This window comes from Limulus polyphemus, unplaced genomic scaffold (genome assembly GCF_000517525.1).
Source record: "Limulus polyphemus unplaced genomic scaffold, Limulus_polyphemus-2.1.2 Scaffold6987, whole genome shotgun sequence".
Classification (NCBI taxonomy): Eukaryota; Metazoa; Arthropoda; class Merostomata; order Xiphosura; family Limulidae; genus Limulus; species Limulus polyphemus.
In genome coordinates this window covers 12,822-25,134 of record NW_013672597.1, presented here as the reverse complement: position 1 = coordinate 25,134, position 12,313 = coordinate 12,822, and the positions used below count along the sequence as shown (strand labels likewise).

The following is a 12,313-nucleotide window of genomic DNA, read 5'->3' as shown; positions in this document are numbered from 1 at the left end:
TAATCTCTCTTCTTGTTTCTTTTCTTTTTTCTCCAATAACTGCTGTAATCTCTTTTCTTGTTTATTTTGCTGTTCGAGCTGCCACTGTTGCAGATTTTCTTGCCAATGCTGTTGTCTCTCTTCTTCTTTATTTTCTCGTTCTTCTTGTTTCTTTTGCTGTTCTTGTGTTGCTGCCATCAAATCTGCTAAGCTGTAGTTTGATTTGCCACTTCTAGTTTCCATCTTTTTGTTTTTGTTTTCCTTTCCTTTCCTTTGTTTTCTGTCCCACTCTCTGATATCAATTTGTTACGTATCTGCTTGTTTGTTTGTTTCTGGTAAAAATTCTTACCGGGGATCTTCAACAATAAAAGTCCTTTCTTTATTAAACCAGTTTGTTGTTCCTCGATACAAACTTTTGGTACACAGTAGTTCCACAATCAGTATGCTTCTCGTCACTTTAAACTTAACAACTTTTATAATACACGCTATAAATCACAGAAATTCACAATCTCGATAACTTCGCTCTCGACGAGTGCAAAACACACACTTTACGGCTCACTAGCTCGAAACTAACAGAATCATAAATTATACGGAACTCAAAGTAACTACTGCTCTCTCTTCATTCATATATCTCTACTGGCTTTCCTGTCAGGCTTATATACTAACGAAGAGGGTATCTCGAACAAACTTGGACTTCCCCGATTATTCGAGAAACTCATGACGCACACAACCAGCGCCAACGCGCCAGCAGCGTCACGTGACTTCTGCTGTCGTAACAATGGATATTGTTTTTGATCATCTTTGAATTTTTGTAACATATTATTGTAATACAAATTAGTTTGATTAATGTGGGCACAATTTTGTTTCTTGACATCTCTCCTTCTAGTGCGAGACTAATTCTACTTTGTAAATATGTCATGTTTTCAGTCAGAAGTATTACTTTAAACACATACTACTGAATAATTCAACCAATAGCCAATGCGCACATCAACAAAGACAAAAAATTACACAATCAATCATGTAGTCAAAGGATTAAATGTATCCTTCCTATGTACTTTTGGTATTCTCGGATAAACTTATTTCCGTGCAAGTATTAATGGTCCACTTAGTAATAGGAGGGTCAAGTAGTGAATTTGCAAAGTGGTCTGAATTTGAGTAACGACTGAATTTTAAGCTATGTGAGAAATAAGTAGATTGGACAGACATGATGTAAATTAAGAACAATCTTTATATATGACACAACAAAAAAACAGTGCAAATACCTGTATAGACAAAGGCATGATTACCTCTACTGGATCATTGAATGGGTTATCATCTTTCTTTCTCTCAGGACAGATCTCTGTCATTCTAATCAATTCAAAAACTAGATAGAATTGGTTGTAGAACTAAAGCTTCATATTAACAGATAACCTCGGTCCTGTTCATTTATGATGAGCTTCCCTACATGACTCGTTGTTTTCTCATAGTATTCACAGGCTGTAACATACAGACATACTCCACTTAGCCAGTGAAAGACGTTGCTTTCTCTAACCAATCTCGACACAAACGGTGAAGTTGGAGCAATGTTCCCACAGGAAAAGTAGATATTATCTGTCCCCCCCCCCCCACAAGTGGCACAGCGGTAAGTCTGCAAACTTATAACGCTAAAAACTTTGTTTCAATACCCCTGGTGTGCACAGCACAGCTAGCCCATTGTACAGTTTTATGCATAACTCCAAACAATGATACTACCTGTTATACATAGAACAACAAAGACATAAAGGAAACTAGAACGAAACAATTTTAATGGTTTTTTTCAAAATGGTAAATTGAAAACTATATTGAGACAGACCAAACGTTTTAAAATTTTCAGTATCAATAAAAGGTGGCGAAAGACATGATATTCCCACATATCACTCAAGTTAATATTCGTCCATTTGTTGAACAAATGGTGTGCAATTCTCACATTTCACTGATATTACAAAATGTCACGTCATTTATAGCAAAATAAAAAAAAAAGAAAAGAGGAAGAAGAAAAATTTTCAATCTTTGGAAAAGTAAATAAGTTGGTGCAATGAAAAATTAGACATATTGGTACTGAGCCATAGGCATCAAAAACTAGCCAGAGCATATAATAAAAAAAAAGAAGTAGAATAGGGTTATTTAATTTAGGCTTAAAATAAGTCACCACATCCTGTTCAGTAGTAACTGAACCCAGGGTGTCCGAAAATTTGTTTGTTTGTTTGAAGTTAAGCACAAAGCTACACAATGGGCTATCTGTGCTCTGCCCACCACGGGTATCGAAACTCAGTTTCTAGCATTGTAAGTCCGCAGACATACCAATGTGCCACTGGGGGGCTCCGAAAATTTAACTCAAAACTTAAACTCTGGAACTCCATCTCAATTATTTGCATAAGATGGTTGGAACACAAACTAAAGTAAGGTGCGTGTAATGGAAATATTTCAGCTAATAAAACGCGTAAAACAAATATGGCAATATTAAATTGTACTTCCAACTATATTAATTGTTAGATTTTTATGGTAGAACTGAATAAGTTAATACATTTGAAAGTGGTAGAGGTAAATTTATTTCAGGAAATCTAGTTAAACTGTATTAACCAATTTAATTCAAAACTGGTGATTTAATAGTACAAAAAAAAAAAACAACAACAAATGCCAATAGTACAATTACACAGGCCTGCGATGGTTTTCTTGTCTTGAAATTTTTACATATTGTTACGCCTCCGTTCGTTAGTTAATTTTACGTAAAAATTCTTTCCGAAGAAACTTTACCGATACAAGTCATGTCTTAAATAAAACTGCTTTATTCTTTCTTAATACAACTTTGCGATACACTTAATTTACACAGTCGCGCTACAACAAACGCTATAATTCACAACTAACGCTTCACGTGCTCGACTCAACAATATGTCTCTCTGTCCGCAGTTCAATTACATTGTTGCCGTCACGTCTTGACCGGCTTATATGTACAAGACTACCGAATCTAGTAACCTCTCGCGGTTTCATGAACATTCTAGAAGTGCATGACGTGTTACTAGCGTCACGTCACCTCCGCTGTCGTAACAATATTCTACAAGCTACACCAATTCCTGTAGCATGAATCTCAAAATGATATCTATATTTCTCGATCACATACAGATTTTTCACAAAACATCATAACGCAATACATAAAAGAATGACAACAACACATAGTTTTGAGACTAAAAGTAAAAGACGTAGTTTTCACAAAAACAAAACAAAACAGGATGAATGAGGATACATATTATTCGTTTGACATCAATGTTCTTCCCTTTTCTTCAGTTTGTTAGATAACAAACATAATAATAGAAAATGTTCATTGCGGTAAACGAAATAATAATTTGGTCTAAGTAAGTTTTTTCTTCCAGATTTGTAAAAAATCCTTACGTGATAGAAAAAAATTACTATTATTTTCGAAATCTGTGTATCTGAATTATAAAAAATCCGTTATTAAAACCAAAACAACTTTTATGAAGTTTAAATTCGCAGGCCTGTGTTATCCATCTATGAATGGTGTCACGTTTTTGAAGAACAAAGCCTCCAATTCCCGAATGATCGAGATAAGTCTTACGACATGCTCGTAAACTATGTATATAATATATGTATAATACAGAACCAGATTCTTATTCATAGGCTACGCAAAATATGTCTCATGGACATTGGATTTAATCATAATGTTTATACCACATTTGCCTGAAGTTCAAAACCTGTGTAAATATTAGTATTAGTGCTAAAATCAAGTTTTACTTTTAGCCTTATTAATATTAGTTATACTTCTAACTCTAAGCTACGTTAAGTTGATTAATATTAATAAGTACTAGTTATAGGCGTTATTATAGTTTGCGTTTTTGTATTTTACTTGTAAAGTACTATAATGATTATCTTTAGTTGTTTGGGATATAGCTTTTCCAAATTCTTGAGCGCATTTACTAAAAAGTTTATTGATAATAGTAATTTGAGAACTGCAATGATTATTTGATAATTCACCCTTACTTTTCTGTTTTCAGATGTCACTTAAGTTAAACTTTATGGAATTGACAAGGATGGAAAATTATAGGATGACACAGAATGTTGAAAACTTGACATGAAAAACTGATATTTTAGAATTTACAAAGAAATATGGGAGTTCGAGGATTAAGCTCATTTTTTGACCTGAATCCAGACTTATCCCTATTACACCATCTTCACGATACAGAAATTGTTATAGATGGGAATAATTTGGTTCATTTATTGTACTTCAGTTCCCGTTTGGAGTGTGTTTATGGTGGAGACTATGATAGGTCTTGTTTTCACTTCATACTAAGTGCCTAAGTGAATTTTTATGTGTTCAGAGATTAATGGAAATTGTAATGTAAATTAGTTGCTTCATATTTGTTTTATTAACTGGATTATTAGAGATATTTATACAAAACTAACTTACAGAAAACATAGAAGTTGCAGGATAAAATTGTTCAGAGAGGCATTTCAAAGTATTAAAAGTCCATGAAATTATACGTAAAAGTTGAGTAGATATAGATGTATTAGTTGATATAAAGCTTTTGAGATGTTTTCACTTTTTAAAATTCATACTTGCAAAATTCATTGATTTAAAAACTTCAAAATTGTTTTTATAATGTTTGTAATAATTAAAATAACTTTTTTTCACTTTTATGTAATTGCATTATTCTATGTATATTTAAACTTAGTATTTCATGAATTAATGAAAATCCACAAAGTTTGTAACATGTTTTAACTTAGTGTTATTTATCTCTGTCTTTCAGATATGCAGATGTTGTGCGTGATTTCTTCTTAGTTCTATTTAAATGTAACATCAAACCATTTATTATCTTTGATGGTGGATATGACTTGTCAGACAAGAAGCTTCGAACTGTTCAGGAAAGAACAAGACAGAGGCTGTCTATTGCCTTACAAATAGCTAAACATGGCCAAGCTTCAGAAAAAATGCTTCCCATTTTAGCTCATGGTGTCCTGAGAGATATTTTGGTGGAATTAAATATTTCACATGCACAGTGTGACTTTGAAGCAGATAATCAAATTGTAGCAATAGCCAATCATTTGCAGTGTCCTGTTCTGAGTCAGGACAGTGACTTTTACATTTATGATATTGTAAGTGGATTCATAAGGCTAGATTCTATAGACTTGAACTGTTTACAGTCTGTGAAACCTGACGGAAGAACATATTACTATTTAAAATGTAAGATTTATTATGTGAGTAATTTTCTGTCTAATTTTCCTGGCATAGACAGAGTTGTTCTGCCGCTTTTTGGTACATTAATTGGAAATGACATTGTGAACATTCAGACATTTGAAACATTTTTCTTAAATATGAAACTTCCAAAGATGAAGTCCAAAAAGTTAAAAGTCAGTAAAAGACACATCAGAATGGTAGGGCTTCTCACCTGGTTACAGTATCGGAGTCTTTCTGAAGCAGTTGAGTTTGTTCTCAGTTGTTTGAAAAAATCTAACAGAGATGCAGCAAGGGAGCTTATCTATGAATCAGTAAATGCATATAAGAAATGTAACACTAACCTGATACATTACTTAAGTGACAAAATCTGGGAAGAAGGTACTCCAGAAACCGAATCAAGTCTGGTAACTTATGAAGGATATGCACTACCTGAATGGTTCATAAGGCACTTTCATGAAGGTTTTCTCTCACCATTTTTTGCAAATGCTTCAGGCTTGCATCGTGTATTTTTGCAAGTTCAAGTTGAAGATGCAAATGAACCAAATACCTATTTATGCTCTTTGTCTTTAAGAAAAGTGTTATATGGGATTATTTTTTCAGTTCAGTCTTTGCTAGTAGGAGATCATGAATCTCCGAAACAAGACAAACTGACTCGATTGAAATATGTAGAAGAACATGGTCGAAATGGGAATCATATTCAGAAAAGCTATATTGAACCAAGTTTTTACATTGAAGGATTTGGTTCAGTTCCCACCTTTGTTGACCTTCCAAAGTTGGACATTAAACAAAAAAGACAGTTACTGGTATCAGCTTTAGGTGTTAATTATGATAAACTTAACAGTTTTCCAGATTCTTTACAGTTACTTGTTGGAACTGTCTGGTTTTGGATAAGAAATGCCACACCACTGATTAGTGAAAACTTTCTGAATGCTTTTATAGTTGCTTTGATTGTTCTTGATGTCATTAAACCATATTGTTCAGGCTCACCAAATAGTAAATCCAGTATTTTATTAGACAAATGTGTATTCTTAGAAGATTACCCCTCATTAATTAATATCCAAAAATGTAAAGAAGATTTTGGATTTAAAAAATTATTGTTCTTAAAGCCTGAAGATGTGAAAACAGTTGAAGCAAAAACAAGGAAATATTTTCGAAAACCTCAACACAGTAGTGCTCGCAAATTTGTTGTTTCAGTTGTGCATAGTCTAAACCAGTTTCAGACTTGTTTGCTGTTTTCATTATACCTTAACAAGCTATTATTGGAGCCATTCATAAGTCCTCATGCTGAACGGTTCATTAATGGTACTTTTATGTACAACCTAACAAGAGAACTTCAAAACGTATCAACACCAGAACTATTCGTAACAGAGCTTCTTGGAAGGAATTCCTCAGTCTTGAGTGTTTTTCAGACCCTGAGATATAAAATTAGAGAAAGTATCTCATCAGATCTGCTTGTTAAGGTGGACGCCAAACCAGCAGGATGTCAGAGTGTAAAGAAAAAAAAAAAAGGCACAAACAATCCAATATAATGAGTAAAAGTGGTGATGTAAGTGATGTGGATGTTGAAATTCCAAATCTATGTGGTAACCTTGGAATATTAGTAGAGGACAGTACTGATGTGATTCTCTAGTAAACTATTATGGGAATCCTTTGATGTTTACCTTAATAGCTTTACAGTATTAAGGTGTAAGGTGCCTTAGCTGGGTAGTGCATGACATTTAGTAATAAAATGTAATATTGCATCATAGTAAGATTGATGTGATTTAAATTATAATCAGGGTTATTTTGATGTAATTTACACATTATTGTTCAACTTCACATTATACTGAAATATTCCAAGTTTTCACAAATTTTACAATTTACTTCTGGTTTATTAATTTAAGATTATTCTTGGTTAGCTTTGCAAAGCTTTGTTGTAATTCACTAGTTCTCTTTCCATTGTCTTAGTATTTAGAGTTTACTGTGATTTAATTTATCTAGCTGACACCTTTATTTTTGTCTGGGGTCAAAACAGTTTATTATTATTTTTATGTAATGTAAGTTTTTAAAACAGAACAGTTTATTTTATAGAACATATTAAGGATCAGCCTGTGGGTTTCATTAACAATGAAAATAAATATTTGTACACAGATACAGTGTAAGTAGAGTATATTTTCTATTTTTCAGGGACCAGGTACATCAATGATAAAAATCAGTATAAAGAATAAAGTTGAGTTTATTTTTCTAACTAACATATCAAGAAGTCAAAGTAGTTAAATTGCCCATTTTTTTGTAAGACTTTGAAAACAATAACTGTTAATGAACATATTTGTACAGAATACTAGATTAAAAAAACTTTTTCTTTTATTTATTTACCACAAACCTTTTAGATTCCATGTAATATAATAAGATTAGTGTTATTTGAAACTTTTAATTGAAAATCCAAAATCGATACAAGTTTGCATTTGGGATATTCTGTATACATATCTCGCGTAATTTCTGAGTCTACTTAGTTTTTATCTTGTTTAAGTTATCATTTTATATCTGTAATTTTATTTAGTGTTTTTAGCATTTTTGTTTTTGTGATTTAATATACACTACTCACAAAAATGAATAGTAAACTTTTTTGTTGTTGATGACAATAAGTTACTTGAAAAGCAAGTACTGTAGATAATTTTGATTTGATTCACAAGTACCTTGATGGACTTAAATAGTGGTCAAGCATATGTGAATTTTTAGGTTATAATTTTTTATAGAATTTAGCATGCTTATTTTATAGAATTACATTAATCCCACCTAAGGCTTGCAAGTTTATGCACCAATGATTCCTAATGTAATAGGCCTTTATGAGAAATAATCCAAATTCTGCAAAGCAAGAGGCTAGTTTTAATTGATTAGGAAATATGTTTACTTTTGAGATAATGCTAGATTTATGGATTTTTTACTGATATTGAGTTTTGTAAAGAGTGTTCAAGCAGTTAGTAACCAACTGATTGAAACTGAAATTTACAGAGCCATCACAATGCTACAGGAAAGCTGCACCCACACTGAACTGGCACAGATCATTGGAGGTGTCACAGGTACTGTAGCTGACCAATAACTGCAGAAATTAGATATTAGAAACTGCAGCAGCAGCACTATGGGTCTCAGGAATGAACCTCAGCAAGCCACTGGAATGTGTATCAAGCTCAGGATATCAGTGAGAGCCCCAAGGTACTGAACAGCTCAGCTGGCATTTGGCCATGAACATGTTCACAGATGAGGACAGGTTCTGGTACCTTCAAGTGATTGATGTGTGAGGGTCTGGATACATGAAGAAGACCCATATTCAGCCTGTTACATTGTCCACCATGATGCTTTTGGAGGTGGTCTGGGGTGGCCTCTGCATGCAGAGGTGTACAAGACCTTTATGTGGTGGATGGAGATCCTGACAGCAAGATGTTAAATGGATGAGATCCTGCCATCTATTGTTCATCTTTTTGCTGGTGCTGTCAGAGATGATTTCATGTATCAGCAGGATGATGCCCATCTTCACACTGCCAGGATCATGCAGCAGTTTTTCAGGATGAATAAATATAGATACTGGATTGGCCTACTAAGTCACCAGACCTGAATCTGAATGAGAGACTTATTGGGCAGTGCTGTTGAACACAGACAACCTGCTCCTGTAACTGTCTAGGAGCTCATAGCTGCTTTCATCCAGGAGTGGACTGTGTTACCCCATTAAGTCATTCAAAATGTTATCAGCAGTATGGGGAACAGGTGCAGAGAAGCTGTAAACAACAGAGGTGGAACTACCAGCTACTAAAGACACATTTCATTAAGTTTTTTCAGCTTAATAGGTTATTTTTTCTTTGATATTTGTGCAGCCAAATAATGGCAGTTTTCGTCAATGTTTTTTTTTATTATTATTATGTAAATGAAATTTTTTACTTGCTTGGTATTGTTTATCTGTGATGTTTGTTTCTTAAAATTTTGAATGAAAATTTAAATGCCATTCACCTTTAATTTTTGTGAGTAGTGTAGTACATGGGCATCCAAATTTTTTTTTGGGGGGGGGGGGCATCACTCCCTCTCCCGGATTGTGTGTATTAAGGTCTCTTAGCCTGAAATGTTGTTTTTACCATACATACACAAAAAATGTCATTGAAATATTGTGCTTTATGTTACCTCAGATTACTGCATCTAAATAAACAGGTGAAATTACTCTATAGGGTTAAGAACCTAAAAGAACAAACCAAAATTAACTATTATGGAGTATATATAGCTGCAAATATGCAGTATGGCATAAACTAACCTTACAAATATTAAACCCATCAAATCTGACTCTGTGAGCTTGCCTATTTCCTTGACTGTAATGGCAAAATTTTGAAGGTGGGTCCGTCATCCCTTAATTTTGATTTTGCCCCCCCCCCAAAAAAAAAAGAAAAAAAAATTCTGCAGATGCCCATAGTGTAGCATAAAACTTGATTACAAAATAATTTTGATGTAGTCCGTAGTTTTATGTAATTAGCATGTATCTTTATACCTTACTGAAACTTTTAAGTGTCTAGGAGGTTAAACTTAAACTGTGATTCAATATTTAATTTTTGTAGAATTAAGGTATGACCTGTATTTTTGAATGAATGAATAGTAAACTATTTTGTAAGTTGTTGATGATGATATGTTACTAGAAAAGCAAGTACTATAGATAATTTTGATTTGATTCACAAATACCTTGATAGACTTGAGTAGTGGTCAAGCATGTGTGAATTGTTTGTAAGATTTTGAAATCAAGAACAGTTTTTGAACATGTTTGTACATAATACTGGATTTTAAAAATTAATCCCACCCACCTTAAACTAAACCAGTGGAAAATGATAAGGATTTTGGTGTGATTGTGTAAATAAGCCTGAAGATAGAATGCTCTGATTTATATATTTATGCATATTTAGTTTAAGAATAAAATACTAATGTTATTTTAATTAATGTTTTTGTAACTTCTATTATTTAGAAAACTGTAGCAAGGATTAATTTTTGGAAAATGTGCATAGATGAGCTACACTAATGCTCTCAGGTTTAGAAAAAGTAAGGAAATCAGCTGTTTTTATTGAAGCATAAAAGAACTCGAGGTGATTTGATTCAAGTGTTAAAAATTATGGATTTTGGTAATTTAAATAAGTATATTAATTATACTGTAAATTTTAGAAACCTTGTTCATAATGTCATTTAGTTCTCTCTCTTAGTTTAACCTATGGATCAGTTTACCTCATTTATAATATGTAGTATGTTGTAATAACTGATTTTTGTAGTTTTGCTGGATAGGTATAAGAATCTAGAAAGGGTAATTTAGATGGATTTGTGCATAATATTAATATGTTTTGGTTAATAAAGTGACCTTTTTGTGTAAAATGTGGGAGGTTTGTTTGTGCATTTAAATCCATTAAATCAAAATGATTAGGGTTGAAATGTGGGATTAGTTCCCTTTAAAACATAATAACACTTATAAAGGAGGCAGATTAACTTAACTTTAAGTGGTTCTAATTCTGTAAGAGAAATAAGCTAAATCATGATTTTAGTTGCTTCTTCAGGACTTGCCTGAGAATTCATAACTAACATTTGCATAAGGAACTTGTAATCATGATACCATTATATGCTATATGAAATTATAAGCTGACATTTTGAAGTAAATTTACATCTATTGCATTTTAAAAGACTGTTGTAATGGGATTTTTATATAAAAAACAAAAACTTTCAATAGTAAAAACCATATCATTGCTGGCTGAATACTGTTAATAACTTCATGCCAGACCATTATTAGGAATGAAAAGTAGGCCTGGCATCTTTCACACATGCGACTTAGTTTGCCCCATTGAGTTTGCATTTTAGTTTTAGTACATTAAAATTGGTTAATAGCTTGATTATTCATCTCATTTCATAGCACCATTAAACCGTAAAGCTTTAGAAACCTATGGTATAATCCAAGTGTTAGTAATCCTTTAAAGTATTAAAAGAAAACAGGTATAAAAGCTTTTAATATGGTTCTATAAGCATTAAATTAACAAAATATGATTACAATAATAAAGTATTACAATACTCGTCACCTTCAAAAGTAAAACTAATAAGTATAAACTTGTATTATGAAATTAATGCTTGTACATACTTATAGTTCTATATAAAATGAAAATTAGAAAGTATTGTTGCGTCAGCGAGGTCACATGACTAGTGTCACGCCACGTTTCTAGAACTATCCTGTACCTTCGCGAATGCTCTAGCATTTACTGGATATAGGGTAGCCTGGTATATAAAAGAGGGTGACAACGTGACGGAATAATAATATGTGTGTAGACAGTGAGTAATTGATCTGCAGTCAGAGAGTATTATTGAGCACGTTTGTTGTTATAACGTTTGTTTTAGCGCGATTGTTGAAATTAAGTGTATCGTAAAGTTATATTCGGAAAGAATAAACCAGTTTTATTAAGTAAGGACTTGTGTCGCTGAAGTTTCGTCGGAACGAAGTTACGGAAAGTTAATTAACAAACGGAGACGTAACAAATTGGTGTCAGAAAGTGGGATAAAAAAAAGAAAAAAATGGAAACGAGAAGCGGCAAATCAAACTACAGCATAGCAGACTTGATGGCAGCAATACAAGAGCACCAAAAGAAACAAGAAGAGAAGAGATTACAACAGTTGTTGGAGGAAAAAAAAAAGAAACAAGAAGAAATATTACAGAAGTGGCACGAAAACCTAAAACAATGGCAGCTCGAACACCAAAATAAACAAGAGAGATTACAGCAGTTGTTGGAGGAAAAAGAAAAGAAACAAGAAGAACGAGAAGAGAAATTATAGCAGTGGTTGGAGGAAAAAAGAAATAAACAAGAAGAGAAATTAAAGCAGTTGTTGGAGGAAAAAGAAAAGAAACAAGAAGAACGAGAAAATAAACAGGAAGAAAGTCTCCAACAGTTGCAGGAAAGTCAGCAGCAACTACAGGAAAATCAACAACAGTGGCAACTAGAACAAGAAAGGAAACAGGAAGTATCCAACAGTTGCAGGAAAGTCAACAACAGTGGCAAGAAGTGCAAATGGAAAACATCAGTAAATTTAAAAGCAAATTAGATACGTTAAAGGACGATCTTCAGTCCTGTTAGAAGTTACATCCCAGATATGAAT

At 32.9% G+C, this 12,313-nt stretch overlaps 1 protein-coding gene across 4 annotated transcripts; it reads left to right on the top strand.

Moving 5' to 3' along the window:
* Positions 1-3,505: 3,505 nt before the first annotated feature.
* Positions 3,506-10,766, top strand: LOC106474244 (protein asteroid homolog 1-like). 4 transcript variants are annotated; one of them, XM_013934934.2, is made up of 3 exons: positions 3,506-3,708; positions 4,005-4,277; positions 4,758-10,766. In XM_013934934.2, the coding sequence occupies exons 2-3, from the start codon at positions 4,117-4,119 to the stop codon at positions 6,712-6,714; spliced, it is 2,118 nt and encodes a 705-aa protein (XP_013790388.1). In that variant the 5' UTR covers positions 3,506-3,708; positions 4,005-4,116; the 3' UTR covers positions 6,715-10,766. The 4 variants fall into 4 exon arrangements, with proteins under 4 accessions (XP_013790388.1, XP_022258300.1, XP_022258298.1 ...); XM_022402591.1 differs by having other exon boundaries at positions 3,553-3,586; XM_022402592.1 differs by lacking the exon at positions 4,005-4,277 and having other exon boundaries at positions 3,510-3,708.
* Positions 10,767-12,313: the final 1,547 nt, after the last annotated feature.